Source organism: Podarcis gaigeae, assembly GCF_964106915.1.
Source record: "Podarcis gaigeae genome assembly, chromosome: 11".
Taxonomy (NCBI): Eukaryota; Metazoa; Chordata; class Lepidosauria; order Squamata; family Lacertidae; genus Podarcis; species Podarcis gaigeae.
Genome location: NC_139687.1, coordinates 33699522 through 33715362, shown reverse-complemented (window position 1 = coordinate 33715362; position 15841 = coordinate 33699522). Strand labels below are relative to the sequence as shown.

The 15841-nt window shown below is 42.9% G+C and overlaps 1 protein-coding gene and 1 long non-coding RNA gene across 3 annotated transcripts in view; both read left to right on the top strand.

The window, feature by feature from the left end:
- Window positions 1-15841, top strand: part of LOC310827398 — a 793036-nt gene that overhangs the window by 285589 nt on the left and 491606 nt on the right. The gene's annotated exons all lie outside the window — the stretch shown is intronic.
- Window positions 9794-15841, top strand: part of ATG10 (autophagy related 10) — a 100814-nt gene continuing 94766 nt past the window's right edge. For both annotated transcript variants that reach the window (XM_083703336.1, XM_083703335.1), the window contains exons 1-2: window positions 9794-10006; window positions 13774-13896. In XM_083703336.1, coding sequence (XP_083559462.1) covers window positions 9809-10006; window positions 13774-13896 — 321 coding nt within the window. In that variant the 5' untranslated portion in view covers window positions 9794-9808. The remainder of the gene's footprint in view (window positions 10007-13773; window positions 13897-15841) is intronic.

The window sequence follows — 15841 nt, the reverse complement described above, 5'->3', positions numbered from 1 at the left end:
ACTAAAATATTCTATCCATGTGGTTAGGGATTGTATGGTTAGGTAGCGGTACCAACAAGAATAACTCAGCTGGGATTTTTTTTCTGGCTTTGCATACCTCCTGAATTGCTCCCATCTCATGGCACAGTAAGAGCACTTTATGAAAGGAATCCCGTTCTGGTGTTCATAAGTATGGATTTTAAACATTAGCCTTTGGTGGTACTTGATATTTCTGGGAACCAGCCAAGAAGGTAACATTTTGGCTGATCAGCAGCAGTTTCCTCTGAGGATAGGAATCACTCAATACTGCTTTTCCTTTTTGACATTTCCATTGCTCCAACTATGTTTCTTTTATGTCTGTTGAACAGAGTAGTGGTACTTCAGGTTACAGATGCTTCAGGTTACAGACTCTGCTAACCCAGAAATAGTTCCTCGGGTTAAGAACTTTGCTTCAGGATGAGAACAGAAATCGTGCTCTGGCAGCGCGGCAGCAGCAGGAGGCCCCATTAGCCAAAGAACAGTTTCACGTTAAGAACGGACCTCCAGAACAAATTAAGTTCTTAACCCGAGGTAGCACTGCATTTACTTTTTAAAATCATTTTAACATGCATTAAAATTAGCTACATTGTGATCATGCTGTTGGTGAATTAACCCCGCTGCAAAGTAGCACCACATTATTATTATTATTATTATTATTATTATTATTATTATTATTAAAATTACTATGTGACCCTTCATCCAATGATCACAGGGCAGTTTACAGTATAAAAACACAAAAAAGTACATAACACAGTAGCAAATGAAAACAATAAGCTTCCAGTTTAAAAGGCCATAGGTTCCTTAATTAGCCAAAGGCTAATTTTGATTTGTATGCACATTTACAACTTATAGGGTGTGGGTTTTAAACAGCTTTGGTCAAAACAAGACATTATTAGATTATCAGGCCACTGCTGAAAAAAGCAATCCTGTGGCTCCTGTGATAACATGTGGCAGGCAATGTGCTATCAGACAAATGGCAGCCGCCATAGGTTATAAAGAAGTGAACGGGTGTGCCATATCAGTTGCTGGAGAACACAAATAGTAAGAGTGCAGTTGCCCTCAGGTGCTACTTGCAGGCTTCCCTTAGGCATCTGATTGGCTATTGTAGGAACAGGACGTTGGACAGAGTTGGGCCTTTGGCCTGCTCCAGCAGAGCTGTGTATATGCTCACTACTGGGGTTTTTTTTTTGGGGGGGGGGGGGAGAAGAAGCTATATAAAGCAGCCACCTAACAGTTTCCTAACAGAGCTTGATAAATTAAAAGTGCCCTTTCTCCCAAACAAGCTTCCACCAAATATCTTTAAATATTGGTTGTAGTATTGTAGTTCATGTAACTATAGTGCTTGTGATACCCAGATGGGACATAGATAGTGTCAGGGTTTCAGGGACAGAGAGCGAGGGGGAGGGGTCCCAGGGCGACGAGGAAGAGGACGACGACGACCCGAGGTTGTCAGTGAGTCTGTCAAGTGAATCCGAGGATTCCCAAAAGGGAGCCCCCCTGGTCAGGCCAAGGGGCAGTAGAGAGGGAGGCAGTCAGAAGCAGGGGAACGAAGGGGGAATCCCCAGTGGGGGCTGGAGATCGGGACCGGCCTCTCCGTCGGAACGGAGTGAAGGGGGTGGAGTTGCCAGTGTGTCAGAAAGAGCAGAACAGGAAGCAGAGAGGGGAAGGAGTTCGGAGCAAAACGTCCTGCCGGAAGGGGAGGAGTGTAGTACCGAGAGTAGCGTAACGGTCGAAAGGAAGGTCAGAGGCAACGTACACGCGCCAAGTTCAAATGTGGAGGCGCGCGGAAATGAGGAGAGCCCTGAGGAGGAGCCTGGTCCCAAAGCACGAAGGAGGGGGGAGCAGGCGGCAGAAGACTCAGCCTCGGGGGAGTCCCGGAGGGAGGGAGCACAGGGGGGCAGGAAGACCCTGCGGAAAAGGAAAGAGAGGAAAAGGTGGAGCAGTACAAGCCTCTTAAGCTGGTGCAGGGGCGGGACTGACTCAGAGGGGACTTCTAACATCTAAGGGTAACAGATGCGGAGCCACGGAGCTTGGATGTAACGACAACAATGTTCTTCAATAAAACCTTTTGTATATATCTTGGACTGGACTTTGGTCTCTTGTGAGCTGGGACCTCGGGTGGCTCTGACAGATAGCAATGGATGAATGACTAAATCCTGCAAGAGCGGCATGATAGCTATCAAGAAGATCACCTGCATATTTGATGAGAACTGGTGCCTGACGACAACCGGCCCCCTTCTGCTCTGGTTCGGGAGAGTATGTTATCGCCACCATTCAAATAACTCCATAGGAGCCAGGTAGTTTTCTTCAGAATTTCCATCCCTCCTTAGCATGCGCTCCACTCTCTTCCCAAAGCCCTAGAGAAATTCTGACTGCGTCAGAGCATTACAGCATGCAGCTGATTAGAAACTGTGTTTCAGACTATTACTCTGTAAAGCAGTAGAATTTTAGCTGTGGAATTTGAAAGTAAGGGAATGAAATGAAGACAATGGTTGGTTGGTTTCTTGAGGCTTACCATTGACTTAAAGTCAGCAGAAGAGTTAATAAAGCCAAAAGGAAGAGCACACATCAACTGTAAAACGATCCCAGTATGTGTAATAGTTTTTCTGTGGCTCTGCAACCATATAGTTTGGGATATTATATACTGGCGAGTACCCCCAAACAGTTGTGTTAATATTTTTGCTAATGAGTTCTGACCTGTATAGGTAGTGCCTGATAATGACTGTAATTAAAAGTCTTACAAGCCTCATCAACTAAATCCTTTTCTCCCTTGAGGCATCTTCTAAATTGTTATTTGCATTTGGTTTTGTATTCCTACCCCCACCCCAAAGTTTTTAGGTCAAGGTGCTTGCCAGGCTTTTCAGACAATCTGCAGAAAATCAAGGAAGTATTTAAGTCAGACAACAACCCACTATGCATCTAACCCAGAGCAATCTCATGATGTTAGGTGGTACTACTCTAGTATTGTGGTATTTGTGTATTTTTCATTTGCTACTCTTCTAACTTTGTCTTATTTACTTGTTTGCACAATATTTTCATGGTCATCCCGGGCTGCTAACATTCAGCTTTAATCCAACTGAGTAGATTGGCTGCAGAATGAATTGATAGTTGGGTCAAGATATTAGCTAAATGTGTTTGGGCTTGCCATTAGGAAAGCTTGCCAACAATTTGTGAATAGCTATTCAAAGCCCTAGGAGACTTTAGAAGTGGCAAAAATAGATATCATTTTATTACACAGGATAAATTGCTCTGTATGTACTATAGATTCGTCAGATTAATGTGAACTGTAGGAAACTTGTGTTGTGGGTATGTAAAACTAAAGAGAAATTTATTTCAGTAATGTAATATTTATTGAATCAGTGACTTTACAATAATACAAATAAAAAGATATGGACTGGAAAAAACAGATTTGCTGTATTTTAAGATTTAAAAGCAACTTTCTGATGAAAAGAACCTGAAGCAGTGTACAGTCAAAGCACAAATGTTGCATGATGTGATGAAAGACCAAATCTGAATATAGATGGACTCTGCCACAAACTCTGCTGGACCTCCACATCTAGCGGGAAATTACAGCTTTCAGAGACAGGAAGCTAACTACTCTCTGACAGCAATAAAAGTAAAGTCTAAGCCAGTGAATTAAACGTTCTTGAAAATGTGATGGGCCGAGCAATCCTATTGTCATATTATGCTGGGGTGAAGATACATTGCCACTACACCAGCAGAACAGTTGCCAAAGCCTATACTCACCCTGTCGGGGTAGGGGATCTAAAAGTGAAGGGAAAAACACCCACCTCATCCCTGGAAACTTTGCCAGTCCGCTCCAGCAAGGGGCACAGTCAGAAATGATGCCTACATGCCCCACAGACGAGGCGAGAGTCAATCTACACAAACCAATCTGAGCAAATGGCTTTATGTCACAGCATTCCTAACACTCAAGAAACACAGAGAATCAGGCAGAGGCAGCAGCTGTAGCCAAGGAAACTCTGTGGCATGCTGTGCTAAATCACAAATATGCAAGCACGCTCCAAGGATAGCTTGTTCAGATCTTACCATGGTTGAAATATTTAACTTCACCCCTCTCCCAACAGAACAAAATACATGGATGGCTCCAGTCAACCAGCCTGGTTGCCTTTGGGCTGTCAATCTGGCCCTACCAGCTGACTCTTGCTCATCCCTCAATGTCATGATAATATAACTCCGGGTGAGCAACACAGGAAAAATGGTGACCTTGGAAGCCAGCCAGCCTCTCTTGAGGCAGGGGCACATGCTCTTTGGGCAATTATGGACCCAAGTGGTGCCATGCAGGCAACAGAGCTTCCTCTGGTACATGCAAGTCCAGCCACACTCTGTGATCATTGAGTGCCATAGGGCAAGGGTACCAGCTGTGGCATCCAGGACCTTGGATTGGAATGGGCATCGTGCAGTGCTAGCCTAATGTGTGGCTGTGTGCTACTTGGTGGACTTTATCCTGCAGCTTCGGAAGGTGGCTTGTGGAAAGCAAAGGGAGACATACAGGGAGAGCAAGCAGTAAACAGCAATCAGTGGTTAGTAGGCTCCAGAGCTGGATACACAGTAGATATTTCTAAGTGAGGGAACAGGGGGAAGAGGAAGTGGTGTCACCTGAGTGATCAGTCAGTATCTAAGCATCCTCACATCTAAGCATCCTTCCTTTGGAGGGGAGAGGCTCCAGTTCCCCTCCCTCTTGGAGGATGAAATTTGACTCTAGTGGAAGCTTGCTCTGCTTCATTCGCTTGTCCTGTGATGCTGTAATCTAACAGACCCTCAGCCATCAATCTTCAGTATAGGATTGCATCTTGAAAGACTTTGCTATTGGAGATGGTCTTCAGCAAGCTACTTCCTGTTAACTGTGCTCTCTCTCTCTCTCTCTCTTTCTCTCTCTGTCACTCCCCATATGCAGAGACTAAACAGTAACCTATTTCACAGAGCTGTGGATGCTCAGATCTCTATTTAGTTAGGGACTTGTAGGATGACCTTGGGCAAGTCATTATCTCCGCTTGTATTTTGTATGAAATCATAATTACTTACTTTAGTCTTTCCAAGTGGAAGACTAAAAATAAAACAAAACTATACAGCACATTTACAAGACTGACGTGATTAAAGCTATGCCATTCCGTTATGAAAATGGCTCCCTTTTTCTAGAAAGAAATAAAGTGGGCTCATTTTAATTTGGCCAGAGTTTTTCATCATGGCTGAGGCTTTGGGCATGGTGGTTCTGCTGCGCTGTGACCAACATATTGTGAGATAAGCAGCCCCATATAACCAACATGCTTAGGTCTAATTAATACATAAAAGGGGTTAAAACTATAGTGTAAGCTGTCCTGCCACACAACCTCTCACATTGGAAGGGAATAGGACATGATGCCTTTGTTTTCTCTTCAGTTGACCTGAGAAGCTCAGTGTGTGAAGAACAACCAGCTTAGCCACATGGCTCTCACAAGCTACGCTTGAGTTCCTATACCAATAATTTAGAAAATTTCATCACTGCAACTGAGCCAAGTTTTACTGCATTTGCAAGCATAGGCGCCGACTCCATGGGGCCTGAGGGGGCCCAAGCCCCCTCAAAAATTCGTTTGGGGGGGCTCTGCCCCCCCAATAATTTAAGAAAATTATTAGTTATATTATGCTTTGTAAAATCACAAAATTATGTTGGTATTTTTTATTTTCCTTGTTTGACGATAGTTACCTTTTAAAATACATTCAGTAATGAGTTAAAACAAAGCCACTCCTGATCTAGAGAGGGGGTGGGGTTGCGGGCTCTCGACCCATCAACAATCTCGCGGGGCTGGCGTCAGCTTCAGGGGAGGCTGGTTAAACTGCCCCCGTGGATCGCTTGCGGCCCATGGGCCACAGGTTGCCAACCCCTGTGTTAGACAAATTGATGAAGGAATGGGTTTCCCAAACCCAAAACTGACTGTGCAGGCAGTTTGAAACTGCACCAAAATCCCTATTTTTCCTTAGCTAAAATCCATTAACTTGAGCTTTGAGTCAATGTATAAACAAAAACCCAGCTGTGCTCAGAGCCCTCTCCTTTATCAATTTGTGATGGCAGGGATGACCCTGACTGCACCAGTAGAACAGAGAAGACACGTCTGTGCCTTATCTTATGCGCTGACCACAAATGACGCACAGACCTAAGTCCGGGAACAACGCCAAAGCGTTGACGACCTCTTCCTCCAAGATAAGAGTAGGAAGAGGAAGATCCTTTTATGGTCAGAAGTACAGGAAGGAATACCTTTTTATGGTTAAGAATACCAGAGCAAGAACATATGTGATGTCAACCTGCGTACATAGGCAGATGTGGTTGGATTCCTGGGGAAGGAGGGAGAGGGTGCCTGGAGGATATATATACTGCATGTAATCTCTGATTTCTTTGGACTTGCTATGGACTGACCAAGCAAGTGCCTTCTGCTATCCGGAGAGCAGAATAAACTCTTTATTTGAACCAACCTCGGTGTCATTTGACTTCCTTCCTCCTGTCCCGGAGCAACGCAGACCCAATTGGTGAACTCCAATAAGGCTACACTGTGAATGGTAAATTGGTCCTGTTATACCTTTTCTCTAGGAAGATTATCAGATCTTCACACACACAACTGTAAAATAGTATGCTCAAATTTTCAGTACTGATTTATTGAATAATTATCATTGAGGATTCCATTAACAATTATTGAGGATTTCAGTCATTTCCGCATGAGTCGTAGACAAGGAATAAAACATTCATTCAGAAAACCATATGTGCGTATTTTTTAATTTAGGAAATTTGTATTTTGTACCCCAGCAAGTGATCTCAATGTGGTTTTCATAAAAAGTACACTAAAAATTATGACCTATTTAACTACAGTATTGGAAAACAACAACAGGTAATGTAGGTAAAATTCCACGAAGTTGAATGTGAACCATGTGGAGAAAACATTTTTATTTCAAGTTTCATTTGGAGGGGGGGTCTCACCCACATCACATGTTTTAAGTACTGTTATACCAGTTTAACTGTCATGGCTCCACCAAGAATCTTGGAAATTGTAGTTTGTTATGGGTGCTGAAAGTTGTTAGGAGACCCTTCACATAGCTACAATTTTCATCATCCTCAACAAATTACAGTTTCCAGGATTATTGAGGGGAAGCCATGACTGTTAAAGCGGTCTAAGAGTGCTTTTATCACATGGTGTTGATGGGATTGACAACAGCTGGATTTTGGCTAAGCATTTCACTTAAATATCAGTGTGTGTGTGTGTGTGTGTGTAATTAAAGTGGGTTGAAAAAGTCAGCTCTATCTTTCTTTACAGAGCTGGCAAGAAGTGAAAAATGAAACGGCTAATATTTAGGAACAAATCATATATCCAGACAAAGTCAGTGATGCAGAGGAATTTAGCCAACTCTACATCATTTATTTGACAGTACCACATGGCAAGCAATGGCAGAGTTGGCTTTAAAAGCTGAAGACAGATTGTTTCTTTGGTTTGTACTTTGGGTGAAGTATAACTGCAGCATAGTAAAGTATCAAACAGATAAAACATTCTGGGTATAATTACATAGTCAGCAACTTGTGATATCCACTGTAATGGAGTTGGTCTTAGAGAGGTCACTAGGAATGCTTATAACAAATGTTATGAAGCCTGATGATCAACAACCTCTTGGATCATGTTAAATTTACTCCCTTTTTGGCTTGAATATGTCACTAAATTTAGCTGTGCTTGTCGGTCATTGTTAACAAAAATCTTCTTCAAAATGCCCCACTGTGGGAGGGATTATGTCCAGCACCTTGAAAGAGGCAGTGGTGCAAACCTTCCTGAAGATCCTCCTTGGATCTAGAGGTTTTAGAAAACTACCACCTAGTCTCTAATATTCCCTTCCTGAGCAACATGAGTGTGTGTGTGTGTGTGTGTGTGTGTGGCCAGTAAGCGGCAGAAGGGAAGCAGATTGTCTACACACTCTGGTTTTAGCATCAAAACATCTTTGGTTATTCTGATAGATGACTTTTATTGGGAGAGACAAGACGGAGTGTGGCCATGTTGGTTCTTCTCGGCATCTCAGTAGTTTTCAGCATCATTGACCAGGATGTCCTTCTGGACTCAGTCAGTGTGGTTGGAGCTGGTGGTGTCACTCCTATTTGCATGGTTGGTACCAGAAAGTAATACTAGGCAACTGTTGCTTAGATCTGTGGCTTTTGAGCTGTGGGGTCCTGCAAGAGTCTTTTCAGTTATTTCTGCTATTCAACATCTGTATTAAAGTATTGAGAGCTGTCACCTGGGGATTTCAAGCACAGTACCATCAGTATGCTGATAACATGCAGCTCTGAATCAGTCCCTTAACACTATTTTCCCATATATTTGAAATGTTTTCCTTGTGTGCCCTTTGTACAATACTGGCCTACTCAACACATAAGAAATTAATTAATTCCAACAACAGGTACTATTTGTAAGGTAGCTTGTAACAGCATTTTTCATCTTTGTCTCCTTATATTTATTTCACATGATAGTGTTTGAATTTCCATCTCTATTCAGTATACAATTATATAACCAATAATTATTTTAACAAACAGTGAAGAAAGGGTTAAATATTCTGTTTTGTATAATTATTTTTTAATAGAAGGGGTAGCAAATGGAATGTCACAGCCACACCAATCATTTAAAGCACTCTTATACCACTTTAATAGTCATCTCCCCCCCCCCAATTCTAGGAACACCCATTAAAAACTACAATTGAGAGTTGTTAAGAGACCTACAATTCCAAGCATCTGTAACAAACCAGTTCCCATTACTATTTGGAGGAAGTCACAACTGTTAAAATGGTATAAGGGGTCTTTAAACAGTCTTTAAAATGGTATAAGGGGTCTTTAAACTGAATTAAAATAATTTCCCCTTTGAATGGACCAGAGCTTCTTTCCGAACTATCCTATGTAACGCCTCCACTATGTGCAAGATTGGTTCCCCTCTGAAGTACAAACAACTCCCCATTTACATGGGGGTTACATTCTGAGGCACCACACATTTAAGTGAAGTCGTTTCTATTGGGAACACCATTGAAAAAGCCTGCAAACACCCTCCCTTTGGAAACCCTGGGGGGGGGGGGAAGCCCCCAAGTTCCACCACAGTTGCTCTCTGAAAGCTTACTTGCTCCAACTCCAACTCTCCCCAGGCCTCAAAGGTCAGTGCAAAGGCTTGTGGGATTGCTATGTGCTATTTTTGCAGTTTGTGCAGTATTTTTGTGCTCTTTTAGGGCTCTACTTCACTCTACCTCATGGCCCCCAGAAAGTTACCTCGCTTCAAGGTTATTGGAACGAGGAAGGCTGCCTTCTGCCAAGTTCTCACCAAGACTAAAAGATTTCAGCAAAACATTTTGCAATTCTGGATGAGATGAGTCAGAGCAACAAACTGCAGGGACTGGCAACGTTCCCGCCAACTCTCAGAACTTTATCTCGCCTCATCGCTTTAGTGAAGTTAGCCAGCGCTCATTTTTTGCAGGCTGCTAGGAGAGGAGCAGCAGGTTGTGTACCGTGAACCCTTATTTGCTCCAATAGAAGGTAGGAATTTTGGGGAGGAAAAGTGTTGCCGCTTTGCAAACGCGGAAATCCAGCGGGAACAATTCTAGCTGCCTCATGCTTAGCAACACACTTTTTTTTTTTTAAGGGAAAAAGGTGGACTTGGGAGGACCTTCACGTTAAACGCTGCCAACCCTGAAACAACGCGCAACACCCTTTCCCAACACAACACTTTCCCTCTGCCCTCTTAACTGCCCCCCCCTCGCAACAGACGCGCATGCGTCGGACTAGCACATGCGCTTTCGAGGTGCGGGTCCCGAGGCTCTTCCCGGAGCCCGAGAGCAGAGAGAGACAGGGGAAAGGAAACCGCGCGGGTGCTTCTGCGCTTGCGCCCTGGAGCGCGCTCTCTCCCCTCCCTCGAGCTCCTCCCACAAGGAAGGAAGAGACGGAGCCTTGTGCGCATCCGTCAGAAATTGGCGGGAGGCGGAGAAGGTGAGCGAAGGGGGGAGCCGAGGCGATGAGGGAGGATGGAAAGGAAGAGGCGGTCGCAGGGCGCTCGGGTGCCGCCGGCAGCCCCAGCCTGGCAGGAGGCGCGGAGGCTGGTCTCCCGAGCCTGTTTTTCCCCCGAGGGGCTTCCCGTCGCTCTTTGTTAGCCAACTTTGCCTCAGAGGCGCGGTTTGGAAACTCCCGCCCTGGTCACCGGCCTCCGTGTGAAACTGCCTTTGCGTGGCCCGTTCCTTGGGCCGCCCTCTTGCCTTCCCACAGCCCCCTCAGTGTATGCTCAGTTTCTCTCCTCCCCAACCGTAAACAGGAATGCTATAGGGGTGTGTGTGTAATAATAAAATAAACCTTTATTGTCACTGCACCACCTGTGTGCAGTGAAATTAAACTAGGGGGGGAATTGTGTGTGTGTGGGGAATTGTTGTGGTGCCTTACTGCATGTTTTTCAGGGGAATTCCCACCCCACAGTACACAGATCTCTTCTTGTTCATACAGACATGCCGAAAGCAGGAGTGGTTTTACAGGCAAGGAGGAAGGACACGGGTGGCGCTGTGGGTTAAACCACAGAGCCTAGGACTTTCCGATCAGAAAGTCGGCGGTTCAAATCCCCGTGACGGGGTGAGCTCCCGTTGTTTGGTCCCTGCTCCTGCCAACCTAGCAGTTCGAAAGCACGTCAAAAAGAGCAAGTAGATAAATAGGTACCGCTCTGGCGGGAAGGTAAACGGCGTTCCCGTGTGCTGCTGTGGTTCGCCAGAAGCGGCTTAGTCATGCTGGCCACATGACCCAGAAGCTGTACGCCACTCCCTTGGCCAATAAAGCGAGATGAGCGCCGCAACCCCAGAGTCGGTCACGACTGGACCAAATGGTCAGGGGTCCCTTTACCTAGGAAGGAGAAACAGGCTTGCAATTCGAATGGCAAACTGTGCCTTGGCACAGCCTGGTCCCCTGGGACAACAAGTTTCAGGCCATTTGAAAACAACAACAAGAAGGCACGTTTTCATTCAGGTGCCCTACAGCCTCCCCGTTGCTCCTGGCTCTGCCAGATGAGGGAAATGTGAGCTGTGGAAAGTAGCCCCGTTGGGTGGTTGGAAATAAGCAGCGACTGAAACGTAGGGAGTGGAGAGGTTTGTAAACGCAGCAAAGGACACCTGTGCTTTCCAAAACTTAGAGCCAGCTGGAGATGTACTAAATATCCCCGGCCAGTGTTCTCTGGTGTGTGCATAAGGAGGAACCCTGCTGGCTCAGATCAATGGTTCATCTAGTCCAGCATCCTGTTTCTTACAGTAACCAATCAGGAGCCTATGTAGCCCTGAAGGGGGATGCGGCTTGTTATTCTGCAGCAATTGGTGTTCAGAGGCACAGGCGGGATCTACAATGAAAGGTTCCAGCGCTTAATGCTCCTGCTCACTGTTCCATTCAGTCAACCATGCCCTCTTCCATGATACTGTAACTTAGGTGCCAGGTGAAAATGTTATATGAGATGACCCTCAGGGTCCTTTCCAACCCTAAAATTCTTTGATTCTAACAAGGCCTTCGGCTGATTGAACAACTTATGGCCTTTTAAATGTGTTCGTGAGAAGGGCATTATCAGTTTGTTTTTTGGTGTCTATCTTGTGTTCTCATTTTGTATTTTTATGCTGTAAATTTAATATAATAATAATAATAATAATAATAATAATAATAAATAGAATTTATACCCCACCTATCTGGTTGGTTTTCCCCAGCCACTCTGGGCGGCTCCCAACAGAATTAATGATGATGATGATAATAATAATAATAATACAGTGGTACTTCTGGATGTGAACGGGATCCGTTCCGGAGCCCCGTTCGCATCCTGAGCAGAACGCAACCCGCGTCTGCACGGGTTGCGATTTGCCGCTTCTGCGCATGCGCGTGACATCACTTTGAGCGCGAGCGGTGAAACCCGGAAGTAACCCATTCCGTTACTTCTGGGTCGCCGCAGAATGCAACCTGAAAATGCTCAGTCTGAAGCATATTTAACCCAAGGTATGACTGTAAAGCGATAAAACATCAGACATTAAAAACTTCCCTAAACTCTGTGATCATATCTATCCATTCCATTCCCTTCCTAGCTGATCTTCTGTTTCCACCTCATCTTTCAGCACTGCAGCTTCTGAGTATTCCTAGTCCTCACTGCTTTTGGAGTTTCTTTCGGCTTTTTTTTAAAAAAAGGTTTTTTTTGTACTGTATTTAGGGAATTTGAGATTACCTCTGTCCCTCTTGTATGTGGGTGGTGGTGTTTTTGCTACAAAAGCAATGACACTGACATCTGAACAATGAAGATAAAGGAAACAATGTTATGTGTTTCTGGGGAAAGCCTTTGAAAGTCTCACTTAGGCAGGATACATTGAGACTTTTGTGATGTTTTGTGGTCATTTCCAGGTTTGATGTGATGTGTTTATGTGCAGTCACACACATATTGAACATGTGTAAATGGGGGTTGTTTGTACTTTAAATGCATCAGTTAAAGCTTGCATATTACACCAAGATGAATCTGAAAACAATAATGTATTTTAGATTTTCAGGCACTCTATCTCTCCCCTCCCCACTCCCTCAATTTTTAAGTCTAAATGGTATTAGATTAGAAAGGTATTAGACTAGAAAGATCTACCAAGTGTTTGGTAAAATACCACACGTGTCTGATGGGCTTCATTCAACATGAGAGACAAGTTGTGCAGCACTGCTATAGGATCCTTAATTCTGAAAACCAAACATAAAGGAAGATTGGTAATGTTACAAGGTATAAGAGCAGGCTAAATTCTCATGGGTGCTTCAGAATTTAGTAAGCTTCTTATATGTGCATTTAATAAAAAAACTGGCCAATTATTTCCTCTTATAATGATTTTATTGTACAAGTATGGGGAAAGAAGCAATACTGCATTATAAATTTCAGTTTCTCTGTTATGCCTACATCTGCTCATTTGCTAAAAACAGGTGGTTCTATTTAAAGTGTGTGTGAAGACTACAGTATTTTTACCTTTCACATCTGATAACTGCATCGGGAGATGTAGTAATTACTGACATTTTCCCCAAACTTGGAAACTTCCCAGTTCCTTGTAATCCAGAGTGGTGGTGATATTTGATCCTACTCGTACTGTCAATAAAGAGAGATACAAATGGCAGAATGTTCACCTATATGAGCATTTCAATCCTTGAAAATGGTCTGCATGTCCAAGCTCTGCTCATTTTATTGAAGCATATTGTCTGACAGAATGCATTACAGGTTGAAGTGTAAAAAACAGTACCCATTCTGGAGAGGCTTCTGCCTTTGGAAAAGTATACTAGAATTGTAGAGTTAGAAGGGACCCTGAAGGTCATCTAGGTCAACCCCCTGGAATTCAGGAATTGTTAGCTCAGGGATGGGAAGTCTTTAGCTTTCCAGATGTTATTAGATTATAGCTACCAACCACTGATTATGTTGGTTTAGGCTGATGGCAGTTGGAGTCCAGCAACATCTGAAGGGTTGTAGGTTTGAAATTCCTGCATTAGCTTAATGGCCCATCAAACTGTCCAGGGAATACCGGTAAGTTACTATAGAAATATTATACCATCAAGTAATGACATGAAATCATTGTCCATAAGTAGAAAGTTCATCTGAAAGCAAGGGATTGGGCAGTAGCCCAATTCCTATTGTTTGTTGATCTCTTGTATTGCTTCCTGTTCCTTTGGGAGAGCTATATATTCTATTCAGAGTTAACTATATCTGCCAATACTAACACTTTGGTTTTTTTAAATAGATGTCACTTAACTTGTGTGGTGAAGATTTCTTTCTGGAAGAGAATAAATTCAAGCAATATTGTGCAGAATTTATCAAACACTCTCAACAAGTAGGAGACAATTGGCAGTGGAGAATTGTAAAGGTATGTGCCAGATTTTAATCTCTAGCCAAAACACTATGTTGCTAGATTTGTCTCAAATTTTATAGGCCAGGGATGTTTTTTAATGTCCAGGAAGGCTTGCCTGGTGCCTTCATTGCATATCTTTAAATGCCAGGCAAAAACATTCATTTTCTTCCAGGCCTTTCTTTTGGCCAATTAAACAATCTATGACCTTTTAAACTGGGTGGTGGATGGTGGTTACTGTTTTGGTTTGTTGCTATGTTATGTATTTTTGTGTTTTTATATTGCAAACTACCTTGTGATCTTTGGATGAAGGGCAGAATAGAAATTTAATAATAATTAATGAATCTGTACTTCTGTTTTACTTTGTTACCTTTTCTACACTATGGTTCCTTCAAATCGAAAAGTAGTTTGGGGATTCAATGTGTGTCTAAATATTTTTTCAGGTTTTTTAGAAACATGGAATTATCAGAAATATTGTATAGCTTTGGAAATATTTACAAAAGTTACCAACACACACACACACACACACACTTTTGTGTTCACAACTATCATTAGTATTTATAGAACATAAATTGTGCTTTGAATGATATTCTGATTAACAACAGCTTTCCTACCTAATTGCTGAGAGGGGAGTCTTTTTTGCCACAATTGACCAAGAAAATGGCTGTTTACATGTAGCCTGACCATACAAATGAGGTAAATTGACAATTTTGAATTGAAATAAAGATTGTTTTTTCTGCATGTGTGGTGTTCTATTTAAAAGTATCTTAGAAAAATATATGTCACATAAGTACTATTTTGTGGTAAAAATAGTCAGGTTTGGGAGTTAAATGTCAAGGCTAAGTGATTGTTGTGTGTGAGGGTTTTGTTGCATAGCGAATTGGATCTTGATTGCAAAATTTCAGTGCTATAGTCGATTGTTCTACTAATTTATTCTACTCCTTCCCTTCCTCAAATGTGGTCAGGGTATTGTATATGGTTGTGTCTCCCTCTCCCCATCCAATTTTGTCTTTACAACAACTCAGTAACGTATCAGGTTGAGCTTGGGACCGGATTACCTATGAGATCACCTTATCCCATATGTGCCCACTCAACCATTTTGATTGGTGGAATTGGCACTACTACAGGTGCCACATAATATCCGTTGCACATTTGTAAGAACTCAATTGTTTAGTGGGACAGCAACAGCACTTTGGAATTCTCTGCCTATTGAGATCAAGCAGGTGATTTCACTGTACTCTTTCTGGCACCTACTAAAAACACTTTTGGTTAGGCAAGCCTACCTACATGCTTGGAAAGTTGAGGTAATTTTAATTTGTGTTAATATTTTAACTTTTGTATGTTTTTAAGTATGGTTGTGAATTTTTCTTGTTTTAACATTTTGTAAACTGCTTTTAGGTTGTTTTTTTAAAACAACAACAACAACCAAGTGGGACAGGGATTTGACCTTAGGTTTCCTTGGTCCTGGGCAGACCCTAGGCCTCTGTGCAGTATTATGCTACTATAGGAAACGGGAACCTGTCTATACAGATTATGTTGAGCATAGCTCATGGCTTTAGTTTCAGTTCACGTGCCTTGCCTGCAAACAGTGCCAGGTTAAATCCCTGGCATCTCCAGCAGGGCTTGGGAACTATCTCATTTTTAAATCCTGAACAACCACTGCCAGCCATAGGCAATACTGAGCTAGATGGACCAGTGATTTGACTTGGTATTGGGCTGCTTCCTATGGTTTTGTGATCATACTTTAGTTCCATTAAAATTACAGAGGCATACAGATGAAGGGTAGTATGCAAATTTATTTAATAATAATAACAACAATAAGTGCATGTTGCATGAGAGTAGCATTGGATACAATTCTATGCAATAAGCTCTACTATGATCAGTGGGATTTACCCACATGAAAATGTGAGAAGAATTGCACCCAAATCCATTAATTTCAATTTGATTTGAGAATACCCGACTT